This window comes from Neovison vison, chromosome 13, assembly GCF_020171115.1.
Source record: "Neovison vison isolate M4711 chromosome 13, ASM_NN_V1, whole genome shotgun sequence".
NCBI classification, from domain to species: Eukaryota; Metazoa; Chordata; class Mammalia; order Carnivora; family Mustelidae; genus Neogale; species Neogale vison.
Genome location: NC_058103.1, coordinates 31109832 through 31127290, shown reverse-complemented (window position 1 = coordinate 31127290; position 17459 = coordinate 31109832). Strand labels below are relative to the sequence as shown.

Below are 17459 nucleotides of genomic sequence, written 5' to 3'. Positions count from 1 at the left end.
CACTGCAATTATGTTAAAATTCAATTCTCTTCTGTAGCCATAGTATCTAGCAAAAAAATAAATATATGTGAATCGAAAGGATGAATGAATGATTCAAACGAGTGACTAAAGAGATGAAATGACTAGGCACCTTGTCATTCAAAACCAGCCTGGTGGTGAGTACTAAGAAAAGCATGTATTGCATGGAGCACTGGGTGCTGTAAACAATCAATCTTGGAACACTGGCATCAAAATCTAATGATGTATTTTATGGTGACTAATGTAACACAATTTAAAAAAAAAAAAAAACTGTGCTCTGCAGAAATCCTCTGGTGCAAAGATAAAATACATCACTTGTTTTTTGCTACGTCTTCGAAAAGACATTAACAAGTAAATATGCATTGACAAACAGAGAAAGAGGGAAAATCTTTAACACTGCAGGAACACAAAGATGGTGCCACAATCCAAAAACCAGTTAGCCCCATGGCCAGTCCCTTCCTATCACAGTGCTCCACCAACAGGGGCAACAAAGAATATGGCCTCCCAAAGATGGTTCAGGCAGTACTGAGGAGGTATACCTGGGCCTCTGTTTATTGCTCTGTAAAAGAAGTTTCAAAATGAAGGAAGGATTGCTAACTAAGAGTCACTCAAAATAGAGTGCAAAGGACTTTGAGGAAGTAGGCCTTATGTACCTCTCCTATTTCAATTCTCAGAACATCATTACTTTTTTTGACTTTTGCCAATTGGGCACATCCTTCTACTTTGGACAGAAGAGAGCTAATGTAACACCTGTTAATTAAATAGCCAATCCTGCATCAGATAATTAGCTTAAACTCTGCCAGCACCATTATAATTCTTTCAAAACAAGTTATGTGACCTTGTGGCATTTACCTTTATAAGCTGTTCTCCCGGCTCACAATTCACGGCACACTTTCAATTTCAGTTAACCCTGTCTCCCAGTGAAACCCCCGAAAACATTCTGACTGCTTTACAGCCTCCTCTTCTTGTCTGACAGCTCCTTAACTTCTTCTGAAATATCTATGTAGGTATCTTTAATCTCTCATTTCAGGATAAGTCTTTGTTCAAACACTGAACATATATGCCAGGTCTCTACTGGATCATGTCTCCATTTGTTGCCTTTCTTTCAAAAGTTTTGATCTCTTCATTTTCACCTCATATTATAATCTGAACCCTCCCCCACAGCCATCTTTTCAACTTTCTCTTACTCTACTGCTTCTTACCCAAAATATGGTAATCTGCACATTGTAGTAGGCATGGATACACCATAGTTTTGTACAAGGGGAGAATATTATCTATAATATCCTAAACATCTATAATATCCTAAACATATAATATCCTAAACATTTCCTAAAGACATTTAATATGGTCTTGAGTCTCTTGTCTGACCTACAAGGAACCAAACCTACCTTACGAAGGTCCATAGTTATTATGGTTATTCTACCTCTTGAAGGTACCTGCCATATGCCTATCATAATTAATAATTATTCTCCTACTGAACTCCAAAATTCTTAAAAATAAGGATCTTTTATTCTTTATTCTAGTAGCTATGATTCCTAATCATAGTGTAGGTACATAGTAAACATCAAATGAATGTTTTTAAGAACAGCTTCCCTTTATTTCTGACTCTCCTGAAACCAACAGTTTGTTCCTAAATAAGAAAAGATCATCTTAGATCTTTTTCCTCAATAACTTTGTACTTATTCAAATAGTCATTGATGACTTTTCTACCTAGTCATATGGCTTTAAAAAATGTTTCTATAGCTCAGCATCTATCAGCTTGCCTTTCTACTTCTTCAGAGTAATTCCTAGATGTTTTACTTCACAGTTATTTTTGATTGTCTTGAAAAAATATTAACAAAAATGATCCTTGAAACAATCTTAAAGACTTGTATAATACACTCTTTTTACTCTATGGGATTTTTTAGCTACTCTAGCTCCTTGTTTCTTGAATCTTAGTTTTTTATGCATTATAACACATTATGTTCAAATTCATTCTTTCTTATGCATAACACATTATATTTAAATTCATTCTTTCTTTAAATTAGTTGAGAACCCTGTTCGACTTTCTGAAAGTTAAATTAGACCACGTTACTGGTTCTTTTATCAATATTTCTATTCTATTTTTCCCAAAATCTATGTCCTCCTAATCATTTCATGAACACTTACCCACCACTTTGTGTCATACCCAGCAAGATATTAGGAAAACAAAAGATGAAGGATATATATCTTTTGAATCAGAAGAGCTCATAGAGGGAGGAGACACAAGTAAGGAAGCAAATACAGAAATAAACACTAAGACAGAGATATGTACAGGGTCCAGTTGGAGCCTAAAGAGAACAAAAACTTTCTATGATGGTTCACAGCCTGGGTTTTTAAGTCACACGGACTTGAATCTGATTCTTAACACTACCTCTTAAAAAAATGTGTGACATAAGACTCAAGGTTTTCTCACTTGTACAATGGTCTAATAACCATTTCAACTGTTCCTTGTCGGGAGTACAAGAGACAAAGTGCTTAGTTTAGCAATACATGACAAGCATTCAATAAATGGTGTATGGTATTCATAACAAGGAGGCAGCTAGCCTATATAAGGCTTCCTGGAGAAGGTTTTTGAATTCAGTCTTAATCAATGAACAGGAAGGGAAAGGAATCAAAATGGAACCTTAGAGAAAGGTTAAGTTTCCACACTAGCATTAAGAACTTGTCTAACAACCTCAGCAACCTCATCTCCCTTAAACTCCCCTAAATGAACCCTCCTTCTACCCAGGCCGGTGTACTCACTGACCTCAGAATATGCTTTACTAATTTTCTCTTTTCTATTACTACACAGGCCATACCCTTCCTTCCCTGTGCCTGGCACTCACCTACAGACTGTTAAGTCCAACATAAATTCTACCTTCTTGAAATTGATGGGTTTGGCCCTTATCAATGGCTCTATTCTTTGAATTTGTCCAGTACAAGGTGAAATTAACACACTCCCCACCACATTTCCCTTGCCCTTCACAACATACAGGCTCATCATAGTCCTTAATCCTTTGCACTGAGATTTCACTTTTGAGGTGTAAATGTAATGTCTCCATTGGAATGTAAATTCCTAAGGGTAAGACTTCATGCAAGCAAGAGAACATAGGGCAAAGACATAGCACCTTAGTCTCAGATCTATTTGGTACATGAATGAACAGTTCAGAAAACTTAATAACAGTCTCAAGGTCAAATGCAAATTGCATGACCAATCTGTAGAGACTTAAATACTTGGACTTAATGAGATTTCCTGTTTTTAGGTTCTCCCTTGAAATGCCCTCAGCTCTACCAACAGCAAACTATAAAAACTTTCCACTGTGGACTGTGCAAGTTGTCTAAGAAGACTCAAATCCTTAAGGCATGATATAATCAAATAAAGGCTAGGAGAAAGGCTGGGAATCAACTCCTTAGACATGGCTACTATATTGGAAGGCAACATATGGAATAGTAGAATCAACAGATCTAGGTTGAACTCACTGGCTTTAGAACTTAGACAAATCCCTAACCTCTCTGAGAGATATTTCCTCAAATAATAAAGTGGATGAATCAGTTAGCACTCATGGTTGCTGTGAAGATTAAAAGAGTTAATATATAAAATAACTAGCATAGTATCAGAAATATAATACCCCACTAATTATTCATTATTAAAACACCATACCAAAGCAGTATCCTCTGCAAAAAAAAGTAGTAAAATAGAGATTCTCTTCCTTCTTTAAAGATAATATATCAAAAAAAAGATAATATATCAGGAGAAACCTGCTGAAACCCACTGAGGCCTCAGCCCTGAACAAGGAATCCTAATTTAACACCCAGTGGGTCACAAGGCTGTCTTTATGGCCAATCTCTATCTGTTACAGTGGGGCTAGGGGTAGGGGGTAGAGGGGGTGAGCTAGATTAGATTCTTGTGATACTTCTTAGAGTAACTGGGTTTTTTCAAAATTAAGAACTCTTAATTTAATAAAGGACAATGTGGGAGGCTTAGAGACTATAAGCAAGCTGAGCTCTCACAGGAAAAAAAAAAAAAATCAACAGTATTCCATAAAGAATACTGTTGAACTTGAACTCTTCAAGTGTTTGAAGCCATTTAAAATTCTGACCACTGCCTCTGACAACCCTTCAGATCACCCACTGTCAGTCCAAAATGGCAGGAATCGTAAGGTAACATGTAGAATGCCCCCCCCCCAAACATCAACTCTTGGAAGTGGAAGACACGGCCAAAGTCATCCAGCCTAAGTGTCGCCTTAATACAGTTGAGGAAGAAGGAACAGGTGAGGGGCGCCTGGGTGGCTCAGTAGGTTAAGCCTCTGCCTTCGACTCAGTTCATGAACTCAGGGTCCTGGGATCCAGGCCCGCACTGGGCTCTCTGCACAGCGGGAAGCCTGCTTGCTCCTCTCTCTCTGTCTGCCTCTCTGCCTGCTTGTGATCTCTCTCTCTATGTTGAATGAATAAATAAACTCTTAAAAAAAAAAAAAATCCCTGAAAAAAGAAGGAACAGGTGAGATGCCAAGCTACATGCCGAGCTTCTTTGTGCCTCCTCAGATACTCACTTCTTCGTCATAACTTCCCCAAGATTTCATTTGTTCCCTTGCAGTAAGCATGATCAGACAGAGTAAGTTCATTTACCTTGCAAAATGGGCCCAAACACTGAAAATATCCCAACACTCTTGCCCTTGACAGAACACTGGCACAAAAGTGCAAGAGAATATACAATTTTTGCTGTTAGCTGATTAAGCTTTCAGGTCTCTGCACAAGAAGTTGTACAAAAAGAGTGACAATGTTGCCTACAAACAGAAATGCATATTTAGAACTAGAGGCTTTTCATATTTCTTCTGCAGAGCAAAAAACCTCTATGAGCCTATCAAAGTTACTGGGATAAATGACTTCTTCCCTGTGTGTCTTCATGATGACACAGCGAAGAAAAGCTGAATCAGAATGTGAGACTTCTTAGATGTACAACATACCAGGTAACTAGTTGTGAGAGGCAAAAAACAGAAACTTGAAACATTCTCTTGTTTACTGAAACAACCAAACGTCTGTTTGACGTTTTTATCAAATGACTGTTTTTATCCCAGTTCAATCCTAAATTTGGGGCTCTACTTTCCTAAACTCTTAAGTTTATCAATTTATATGCGTAAGACATGAACATACTTTGGAAAATTAATGGAGTCACCTGATGAATAAATATTCATTGTGAATAAATGCATATATACTATAGAAACTAAAGTACTTTTGGGGGAAATATATTAGTTAGATATAATTATTCTTCTTAATTAGTACCTTGAAGTTTGTCCTAACTCCAATGATTCAGAAGAATGTCAACACCAGGAACTTTCAGTCTACAAGATCAACAGGATCAGAAAATTTTAGCAAATGGTGAGCTGAACATTTGTCAACCCTGCTAGGCAAACACCAAAAAATGTGATATTACATTGAACTTTAAAAAAAATATTCAGTGACTTAAACACAAAAAATAGTATCAAAGTTCTCCTCTGCTATAGCCAGGAGATCCTGGAAATACTGCGGATGCCACAGTGAAAGAACTACGTCAAACTACGTTAAATTCTTAACCGGCAAGAATCAAATTCGAAATCACATCAAGGCAGCTAATATAATAATGAGGGATGCCTATGCTATAGACGAAAGAGACAAAACGGGAGCAGGACAACTTTAAATACTTGCAGGACAATCAGAAAAAAAGCTAGTATTGTTTTAACTGGCCCTAGGAACAAGTACCAACAGATGAGAAGTACAGAAAAGCAGATTTTTGGGTTAACAATACTTTTTCATACTGGCCTCAAAAGTCAATAAATACTAAGAGTGAGAGAAGGAGAGACTTACATAAAGTAGGAAAAATAAATCTAAAAGAACTGGGCATACTGAATGAGCATTCAAAAAACGTTTAGGAGCTCCTGTGAAGTATGACACTAAATCATGCAGGTTAGAATGAGTTACTTTTCTATAAGTAAAACTGACTTCCAGTCTGATATAACTAGAAAAAAAACACAAAGTACAGATGACTCTGAAAGCTATATTTTATGAAGAATAGTCTGTAAGTGGTGGTCAAGATATTGCAAAATTCCACATGAGAAAAGATGATGGGCTATCTTAGGTAGTGGAGATTCCAGTGGGGTCGCGGAAAGGAGCGGGAGATTTACAGAAACATTTCAGAACTAGGGCTCTGAGTACTTGATGACTTACTGAAGACTCTTGGAAAAACAGTTATTTAGTAGGATTTACTGTGCTCATCGATCTATTCCTCTACCAAGAATAACAACAATAGTAGCAAACACACAGTGCTTTCCAGGTGTCGGGGCAATGTTCTGAACGTTTTGAAGCATAGTCTACTATCATGCACAGTTTACAAATGAGAAACTAAGGCTTAGTTTATATCAATAAAGTAGTCAGACAATCAGTGTCAAAGTTCTAGTAAGAGGTTAGATACCAGATGGATCTACATAATCCCAACGCTAAAGCTCTAATCCATACACCAGACAGCTGTAAAGGGGAGGCAACAAAAACCAAGGCAGGCTGACCTTGAACAGCGTTAAGAGCCCACTCGAGAGAAAACGCTGGCGGAAAAGGGCGGGGGGGACGGGCGGGAGGGGTTCTAGGGGAAAGATGACTGAAGGCTAAGTGAGGATTTAGCGGTGTCGGAATCACAGGATGTGCTTGTTTAAAAACAAACAAAAACAAAAACAAAAATCTGCACTGAATCCAAATTCCTAGAGATGGGACCTAGGAATGATCTTAAAAAAAAAAAAAAAGATTTTATTTGGAATTAACATTTTTTTAAGAAAAACCGAGAAACCCTGGGTCCTTTTGAGGCACAACCAGGTCTGAAAAGTGCTGTAGCAAATCTCTAAGGTTTCTTTCCGTTTTAGCATTCCAGTTGACATTCTAAATGAATTTCCCCAAAACGGAAAGAAGGCGGGAGGGATGATTCCAGCACCAAGAAAACGGCTGTGCATTTACAGTCAACACCGTTTACGGAACTGTCTCACAGGAACAGGGATAAGGCAGGCAACGGGAAAGAGGGGTGTGGTGTTTAAAAAGCAGGCTCTGGGGCAGAACTTTCTAGCACTATCAGCACGCGAAAGAAAACCTAGAATACAGGTGATAAGCTGACTGACAAATGAGATGGGCTCCTCTGACTCGGGTCGGGCTAACGATGGATGCCCGTATAGTCTTCTACGTGCTCAGAGCGTTGTGGGGGAACCTCTAGGCTGGGGCCCGCCGGCTCCAAGGCCGAAGGAATCGGGCTCAGCAGGAGAGTTTTCTGCTCTGCCATCACCTCGAGCACCCTGCGCCCGGAGACGACCTGTTTCACACGTACCCGAGGGTCCTCTGGTAAGACTGATTTCCTCCTCAGTGACTAAATAATCCACTCTCCCGTTCATGTCTCACCGCTCTTCTGGCTTCCCACCTGGGTCGGCCCGGGCTCGCGCAGGTGAAGGTGAACCAATCTCCGCGCGGCGCCCAAAGCACAGCACTTTCGGTTTCAGGAGCCCGGCGACCGGAAGAGGAAATCGGGCCTCCGGGAGCGCAAGGCATACTGGGAGTCGTGGTTCTCCCGGCTTCCCTTGCCCCGCCCGCGCCACGAACTACCGGCTGAGACGAGTCGGTTACCATCCTCCTACTTTACCGTTGGGAGTGGAGGTTGTCAAGGTCGGAGACTCAAATAAATTGATACCGGCGAGGAGAAATTCAACAAAAGCTCCTGACATCTCGTGGGGGAGGGGGAATAAATTCTGTTATTCGGATTAGAAGGGGCGTCACAGGCAATCCGCTAATGCGACTGCAGAGAACGAAATCTCACCCTTTTACAGAGCCGGGCAGATCCAATCCATCCCATGCATGTTCTCGTGGGAGAGAACTTAACACCGTTTGCTGTATACATTCTTCGGTATCTCACCCTTGTAATGACCAACCGTGTTAGGTAATTGCCACGGTCCGAAGGAAAAATAAAACTGTGACAAGCAGGACACTTAAAGCTTGGAGCAAGGAGCTTAGGCTAACTCCTACAGTGAGGGGAAATGGGACCACTATTTTCTTTCAAATCGAGTTGTACCTGACAAAAAGCTTTTTGGCTTTTGAAAAAAGTTTATGTACAAATAAAAGATACAGAGGAGGGGTGCCTGGATGGCTCAGTGGGTTAAGCCTCTGACCTGATGTCGGGGCAAGTCGTGATATTAGGGTCCTGGGATGAACCCTGACTCACGCTCAGACCTCAGTGGGGCAGGGAGGTGGGGGTTGGGGGAGTTGGGGAGACGGCTTGTTAATCTCACCATGCACCACGCGCCCCACCCCACGCCCGCCTGCGCTTTTGCTCCCTCGCTCTCTCAAATACGTAAATACATTTTTTAAAAAAAGATTGTATTTCTTTGACCAGGAGAGACACAGCGAGAGAGGGAACACAAGCAGGGCCACTGGGAGAGGGAGAAGCAGGCAGGGAGCCGGATGCGGGGCTCCATCCCGTGACCTGAGCGGAAGGCAGAGGCTTAAGGACTGAGCCCGCACCCCGCCACCCCATCCCCCCACCCCCACACCACACTAAATACATTTTTTTTAATTTAAAAAACAGGCAAAGAAAGGATTTATAATTACAAATTTGCTCAAGAAAATTCGCTAAGAAAAACTAGAGGGGTAAAGTTTTGTTCCTTTGGAAAATCCAAGGTTTTTATTTATTTATTTCTTACAGTAAGACTAGTGGATGCACTAGCTGTGACTTCATCAGCCTTCCTGACTTTTGAAGTAGAATTCCAAAAACAGAGCTCTAAGGAATGATTTCGGATTAAAAACTCAAAGCCTTAAAGTGCAGGAAGAGGACTTAAATGTGGGAAACAACCTGGAATTACACCAGAGGGATTGGTGGGGCACCTTGGAGGGTTGAAAAGTACAGTTCTGATTAAAGCATTCAAATTCAGATTAAAATCAGGAAAAAATATACAATGGAAAAAAGTCTCTTTCATAAACGGTGCTGGGAAAATTGGACAGCTATGTGTAAAAGAATGAAACTCGACCATTCTCTTACACCATACACAAAGATAAACTTGAAATGGATAAAAGATCTCAATGTGAGGCAGGAATCCATCAGAATCCTGGAGGATAATGTAGGCAGTAACCTCTTTGACATCAGCCACAGCAACTTCTTTCGAAATATGTCTCCAAAGGCAAAGAAAACAAAAGCGAAAATGAACTTTTGGGACTTCATCAAGATCAAAAGCTTCTGCACAGCGAAGGAACCAGTCAACAAAAGAAAGAGGCAACCCACGGAATGGAAGAAGATACTTGCAAATGACAGTACAGATGAAGGGCTGATATCCAAGATCTGTAAAGAAACCCTCAAACTCAACACACACAAAACAGATAATCACGTCAAAAAAATGGGCAGAAGACATGAACAGACACTTTTCCAAAGAAGACATACAAATGGCTAACAGATACATGAAAAAATGTTCGTCATCTTTAGCCATCAGGGAGATTCAAATCAAAGCATACTGAGATACCACCTTACACCAGTTAGAATGGCCAAAAATAACAAGACAGTAAACAACATGTGTTGGAGAGGATGTGGAGAAAGGGGAACCTCCTTACACTGTTGGTGGGAATGCAAGTTGGTGTAGCCACTTTGGAAAACAGTGTGTAGATGTAATGAAAGGAAGGGCCATCTGTACCCCAATGTTCATAGCAGCAATGGCCACAGTCACCAAACTGTGGAAAGAACCAAGATGTGTTTCAATGGACAAATGGATAAAGAAGATATGGTCCATATATACAATGGAGTATTATGCCTCCATCAGAAAAGATGAATACCCAACTTTTGCATCAACATTGACAGGACTGGAAGAGATTATGCTGAGTGAAATAAGTCAAGCAGAGAGAGGCAATTATCATATGGTTTCACTTATTTGTGGAGCATAAGGAATAACATGGAGAACATGGGAAGGTGGAGAAAAGAAGGGAGTTGGGGGAAATTGGAGGGGAAGACAGACTTCTTCCCCAGTATCCCCCAGAGACTGTGGACTCTGAGAAACTAATTGAGGATTTTGGAGGGGAGGGAGGTAGGAGGCTGGGTGAGCCTGGTGGTGGGTATTATGGAGGGCATGTATTGCATGGAGCACTGGGTATGGTGCATAAACAATGAATTCTGGAACACAGAAAAGAATTTTTAAAAAATTAATAAAAATTAAAAAACAATTTCGGATTAAATAATCAAACCAGAACCTACCATGTTTAAAGAGAGAGAGCGAGAGAGAAAGAGAGACAGATTCAGCAGGAAGACCTCTTACTTGCTAATCCTGCAAGAATTTAATAAGGAATAATGACAAGAACACTGGAAATGATGTCAGAAGACCTGGTCTCAAGTTTTGGTCCCATCTTCTTAGTTGTCTGGCTTCGAGCGGGTAACCTAACATTTCCTAACTGTGATTTCCCATCCGAAAAAGGGCATGATAATAGATCTTTAAAATGTTGAAAGGATTAAATGAGATGACAGTTTAAAAATTACTTCTCTCTTCAGGGTCTCATGGGTTGCTCAGTCATTTGGGCATCTGACTCTTGGTTTTGGCTCAGTCATGATCTCATGGGTTTGGGGATTGAGCCCTGGGCCAGGCTCTGTGCTCATCAGGGAGTCTGTTTGAGATTCTGCTTGAGATTCTTTCTCCCTCTGACCGGCCTCATGTGCTCTGGCATACATGCTCTCTCACTCTCTCTCAAATTAAAAAAAAAAAAATTCTCATCTTCAAACTCAGATTCATACAACCCTCACTTCCAAGCCTCCTCAACATGTTGATTGAATGAGTGGATAACATGATCGTAATAAAAAGCAGAATATGGTAAGTGAAAAAAATAAAGTATAAGTGAAATTGGAATATCAAGAGAGAAGAGAGGAAATAGAAGTGGGAAAAGCAAATCATCAGTGAGGGAATATGCAACAAATCAATGAAAAAAAAAACCAAGAGAATTGCATGGAGCACTGGGTGTTATATGTAAACAAGAAATCTTGGAGCTCTACATCAAAAACTGATGAGGTATTATATGGTGACTAACATAACACAATAAAACTTTTTAAAAAAGACTCAAAATAAAGGGGGGAAAACTGTTGGTTAACAGAGTGGGAGGGATTGGAGGTGGGCAAAATAGATGAAGGGGATAAAGAGGTACAAAATTCCAGTTATAAAATAAGTGATCGGATGTAATGTACAACATAGGGAATATAGCCAATAATATTGTAGTAACAAACCCTGGTGAGGAGCACGTGAGCACCAAGTCAAGGGAGAGGGAGAATGGAGTGAGGCCAAGGGAAGGTAGGAAGAGGGCTCCAAAGACCCCCTAGGGATCACCCTCACAGTGATACCTCCACTTTTCCAGTGACAGTGAAGACGCTGCTAGTGAAGACTATTTTTGACCCTCACCCCAACCCTGGCCAGGGTTTTGAATGCCAACCCCAAATGGTTCTACCCTCCCTTGCTCCATCCTCATTTGCTCAGGCCTCCACTCTTCCACACTCTTCTCTGTGGTTAGTAGCATGTTACGGTACTGTGTGAGCCCCCGAGATGTTGGGGCCAGCCAAGGCAGGATGGAGGTGGGGCAAAGAGAGAAGAAGGGCTGTTCAAGGATCCTTCTCCTCATGGAAACCCAAACTGTACAACCAGCTCCTCTTTTGCATCCACAGGGATCTGAGAAAGTGCACTGTAGGCATAAGCAGCTCTCCTGGAGACCTGCTGCGAGTCTGGGGAGGGGACAGGCTAGCTGGCCAGCACTTGGGGGGGCAGGCTGGTGAGAAACGGCAGCCATGGCAGCTTCTTTCAGTGGGTCAGGCTGCTGCTCAGCACAGCCAAGCGAGTGTCTACTGCCTTGCCTGGGCCATGTACTCGTGCTGCTCCCTGTCCACAGCAGACACGTCAGTGATGTTGTTGGCTGTCTTAGCAAGGCTGGAGGAGAGCAGGGCCTGCTTATCTATCTGTACAAGTGGGAGGCAGGCTGTGGTAGTTGGCTTCTGCCCCTTTGAGGGCTTTGGCGGGGGCAGGGGGGTGTTGGCTGCTAGAGACCAGCAGCAGCTTCCACTCCTCCTGGTTCTGGTCCGAGTACTTGTTCTTGCAGCACCCGTAGCTGGGGTCTGGCTGGGCGCTCAGGCCAGGGGAGGAGAGCCGGCATCCCTTGAGATCCCTTCTATCACATGACCTGTGTGGCTGCATCTAGCAGACAGCCACCTGCCTCCCCACCTAGCCCTACTCAGAGGTGCACAGCTGCCCTTGTCCTCTATGTTTTAAAATCTATTTTGTGGTAAGCAAAATACATCAATCTGAGAAAGACAATTCTCATATGATCTCACTGATATGTGGAATTGAAGAAACAAAACGGAGGAGCATAAGGGAAGAGAGGAAAAAATAAAACAAAATGAAATCTGAGAGGAAGACGAACCATAAGAGTCTCTTAATCACATAGGAAACAAACTGAGGGGTGCTGGAGGGGAGGGGGATGGAGGGATGGAGTGATGGACATTAAGGAGGGCATGTGATGTCATGAGCCCTGGGTATTATATGCAACTGATGAATCACTGACCTCTACCTCTGCAACTAATAGTACATTGTATGTTAATTAATTGAACTTAAATTAAAAAACAAAATTCAAAAAATAAAGCCTATTTTGTCTGATTAAGTATTACCACCTAACCTTTTTTTATTTTCACTTTCATTTGCATGGAATACCTTTTGCCATGAGTTTCAGTCTATGTGTGTCTTTAGGTGTGAAGTAAGTCTCTTGTAGGCAACATATAGATGGGTCTTTGCTTTTTTTAGTGCATTTAGTCATCTTGTGTCTGTCTTTTGATTGGAACATTAGACCACTTACATTTAAAGTAATTAGGGACACCTGGGTGGCTCAGTTGGTTGGACGACTGCTTTCAGCTCAAGTCATGATCCCGGAGTCCTGGGATCAAGTCCTGCATCGGGCTCCCAGCTCCACGGGGAGTCTGCTTCTCCCTCTGACCTTCTCCTCGCTCATGCTCTCTCTCACTGTCTCTCTCTCAAATAAATAAATAAATAAATAAATAATCTTTAAAAAAAAAGTAATTAATTGACAGGTGTGTACTTATTGCCATTTTGTTATTTTCTGTAGTCTTCTCCTTTTTTCTTACTCTCTTCCCTTGTGATAGTGATTTTAATGTTATGCTTGGATTTCTTTTTCTTTATTTTTTTTTTGTATACCTGTCATGGGTTCTCAGTTTGTTACCATGAGGTTCATATATAAAATTCTAAGCATATAACAGTCCATATTAAGCTGATGGTCGCTGAAGTTTGAACACATTCTAAAAGCACTACATTTACACTCCCCCACTCCATGTTTTATATATATAATATCATACTTTACATCTCTTTATGAATCCCTTTACTCATTTTTTGATATAATTTATTTTACTTTTGTCTTCCAACCTTCATATTAATTTTATAAGTGATTGATATTCTACCTTTATTATATGTTTGCTTTTACCAGTGAAAGGTTTTTATTTCATAATTTTCTTACTTCTAGTTATGCTCTTGTCTTTTCCACTTAAAGTGGTCTCTTTAACGTTTAGTGGTGATGGATTCCTTTAATTTTTTTTGGTCCAGAAAATTATCTCTTCTTCAACTAATGACTAATTTTTCATTTCAGTTGTTGTATTCTTCAGATCTGACTGGTTCATTTTTATATTTTCTATCTCTTTATTGAAGTTGTCACTGAATTCATTCAGTCTCCTCTCATATAGGGAGCATCTTTATGAACATTACCTTGAATTCTTTGTCAGGTAGATTGTTTATCTCTATTACATTTAGTTCTTTTTCTGAAGCTTTGTCTTGTTCTTTCATTTTGAGCATATTCCTCTTATCTTTTCATTTTATCTGACTTTCTCTGTTTTGGTTTTTTTTTTCCTGTGGGTTAAGGAAAACATACCTCTGCCAGTCCTGAGTATTGTGGGTTTGTGTGGGAATATCCACCGTGTAGACTACATGTGCCTTTTGACTTTGACTGCTTGGTTGGAACTGGGGTGGACTTGGACTGGGTGGTTCCAGGGCTTAGGTCCATACTAAGGCCACCCTGGAGGGGCAGCTGGAGCTGAAGTGGGCATGAACCAACGGATCCCAGGGTGCTTTGCACAAGGGCTGCCCTGGCAGGACAGCTGGGCCTGGAAGAATATGGCACTCCATGCAGGAGGCACTTTGGGGAATGGCTGAAGCTGAAGCAGGCATGGGCTCGGGGTGTCCTGGGATGCTGTGTGCTTGGGTTGTCTTAGTGAGTCAGCTGGAGCTGGAAGCGGTGGAGGCCAGGAGTGGCCTGGTGTGTACCATGCCAGGGCAGCCTCGGTGGGAAGGCTGGAGCCAGGGTAGGCATAATCAGAGAGCCACGTTTGTCGAACAGCTGAAGCTGGTGTGGGCTAATGACCTAGGGCCCACTGAGGGGGCAGACTATCTAGAGTCCTGCTCCCATCTGCACTATCATAGTGGAGGGACAATGTAAGCAATGGTGCTTGCCAGCAGCTCCAACCTCAGAGAGAGTTCCAATAGTTCCCCAACTGTTTGGTGGACACTCAAGGATTCATAAATGACTTTCCTTCACTTATAGTCTAGTTGACCTTTAAACCACTGGGTTTTTGTTTTGTTTTGTGGGGTGTGTGTGTGTGTGTTGTTTGTTGTGGGTCTTTGGTTTTTTGGTTTTTTGTGGGTTTTTGGTTTTGTTTTGTTTTGCTGTGTCCCAGGTTAGGTGAATCTGTGCCTGTCCCTCCAACCCGCCACCCCTGCCCCACAGTTCATAGTACCAGGTGTGGGGTTTTGGTCATTATTGTGTCTCTGTCTCTTCTCTGTGTGGCTCCCCCATCCTTTGCTGTGCAGAGCTGTTTCATCAGCCCTACCTCAGTTCTTTCTTAGGAGGAATGACTATGTAGGTGTAGATTCTGTTTGTCTGTGGGAAGAGGTGAGGTCAGAGTCTTCCTACACCATCATCTTCAACCCTTCCTATATTACATCTCAGATGTACAAATTTTGTCTTCCTATTCATATCCCCTGTACAGTGACGGTGAGTGTAATAATCAAACATAGCGATTATTCTCTAAATACTTGTTGAATGGATAAATAAGTTAATTGTCCTGGAATTGGACCAGAGAACATGAGAGTGACAGGATCAGTTTCTCACAGACCACTATGAACTGTTATCCTTGACTAGATTCCTTCTCCAAATACCTTATTCCTTCTAAACCAGGTCTCCCCTCATGCCTACTCCCTGATGATAGTGCAAATTTTATCATCTTTTGGTTTCTGAAACTTAATTCTAGTGTTAGTCTTAAAGTGCACTTTATCATTTAACTAATGGTGGGAACAAGATGGGTTTGTATATTATTTGATGTAACCTTCACAGTTACCTTCAGAGTAAGTATGGGTAAATCTATTTTGTAGATGAGGTAGCTAAAGATCAAGGAAAATTTTAACTTGCTTAAGAGTGCATGGCAAGAGGGCGCCTGGGTGGCTCAGTGGGTTAAGCCGCTGCCTTCGGCTCAGGTCATGATCTCAGGGTCCTGGGATCAAGTCCCACATCGGGCTCTCTGCTTGGCAGGGAGCCTGCTTCTCTCCCTCTCTCTCTCTCTGCCTACCTTTGATTTCTCTCAAATAAATAAATAAAGTCTTTTAAAAAAATAAAAAAAGAATATATCCTAAAATATTTAAAAAAAAAAAAAGAGTGCATGGCAAGAAAGAAGCATTATCAGAATTTGAATGTACCGCTTAGGCGTTGATGGTCTTTCTAATACACCTCCCTTTCCCAAAGAAGCAGAGACTGATGCAATTAGGATTCCTGGTAGCTTGGTATAATTATTCAGACTTCATAAGATAAGCTTGTAGGTAGGTCCCTGATTGACTGACTATGTTAAAAACCATTTTATGAATTTCACATTCATTTTTCACAGGAAGGGTGAAGTTAGCAAATTATTAGTAATAATAGTAAGAGCAAAATAGCAGTAATAGTAGTGGTTCCTGTGATGAATTGTGCTGTCAACTTAATTAAGCTAGAAACTGAGTTTCTCAAACTAAGTTTCACTACATTTAGGCTTTGGTTAAAGTTTAGTTTAGTTTAGTTTAGTTTAAAACGTGTTTAATTTGGAAGGCAGAAGTGAACTAGTAGTTTTTGAAATTATTTTTGCAGCTGTGTATGACAATGGACAGTGCCAAGGTGCCTGGTGGGTTCTAGCTCATTCTTGTTTTCCTCTGTCCCATCTATAATTCTTCTTCCTAAAACTTGTCCAAGATGATCAAGAGAAGACCCAGGCCTACCCCTAGAACCCTGAGCATGGACACGCGGAGGAGGTAGAAACACAGAGGCAAAAACTTCCTTTTACATTCCTACTTCAGAAAGCGGGATGTGGGCGGCTTTTCACATTGACTGCTTGGTGTTTCCTTCTCTGATTCAGTTGGACGCCCTTCTGGACCTTTACTTTCCACTTCTTCCACAGTTGTGTAAAGTCTAATTTTTAATGTGGATCACTTATCCTAAAACACTGATAGTGATTCTGCACCCCTGACTGCATCCTGAATGATAATTATTGGTATAGAATAGAGGAATAGAATGCAAGTTGGGAATGTGGAATTGGTTCTCCGTAGCATTCCTTCAGAATGGTTATTTAAATTATCATCAGTGGTTCCTGGAATCAAGTATCTGATGCCCTAGATCATTTTAGTCAAAGCGTTGAAGGAATGTGGGACTGGTTAGTTGCTTTGGGTGTACTAGAGATCTTGGAGAAAGAAAATGAGATCAGACTCTTAAATGTTTAACTCAAGGTCCTGGTACAAATATATAATGTCTATGTATCTATGTATCTATTCCTCTACCTACTTCTCTCTATTTCTAGATATTTTTTGACAAAAAAAGTAGAATTCTACTACACATCATAGTTTATGACTTTTTTGTTAGTTTGTTTGGTTTTGTTTTGTTTTGCTGTGTCCCAGGTTAGGTGAATCTGTGCCTGTCCCTCCAACCCGCCACCCCTGCCCCACAGTTCATAGTACCAGGTGTGGGGTTTTGGTCACACCATTTATCTGCAAAAAAGTTTTTCTATAAATATCTAAAGATGAAAAAATAGATAAAAATCATACAAAAAGATATCAGACTCATATTAAAATAAGGAAATAATCACCTTTCTACCATGAATTTGTCAAAAGTTCAAAAAATCTTCTAGTTATTCCTCATTCAGTAGAACAACAAAAATCTGTATCTAAAAGCCACCAAGCTAATGAATAAAGCCTCTGGCATTGATTAGAGTAGATAGCTAAAAGACTGGTAGTAATCATTTCTGGAGAGTAGGCTTTTGATTCAGTCCCAGGCAGTCATCACTGACGTTGGGACTTCTGCATAAACCACCAAGCATATACTCTATTGTGCTATTGTGAAATAAGTTACAGATAGCATCACAAAGT

The 17459-nt window shown here is 40.9% G+C and overlaps 1 protein-coding gene and 1 pseudogene across 1 annotated transcript in view; both read right to left on the bottom strand.

Moving 5' to 3' along the window:
- The window catches only part of LOC122894397 (synaptojanin 2 binding protein), a 40106-nt gene extending 32574 nt beyond the window's left edge, over positions 1-7532 (bottom strand). The window contains exon 1 of the mRNA XM_044232147.1: positions 7355-7532. Coding sequence (XP_044088082.1) covers positions 7355-7418 — 64 coding nt within the window. The 5' untranslated portion in view covers positions 7419-7532. The remainder of the gene's footprint in view (positions 1-7354) is intronic.
- Positions 7533-11648: 4116 nt separating this feature from the next.
- On the bottom strand, positions 11649-12218 carry LOC122894481 (annotated as a pseudogene).
- Between the last annotated feature and the right edge of the window lie 5241 nt (positions 12219-17459).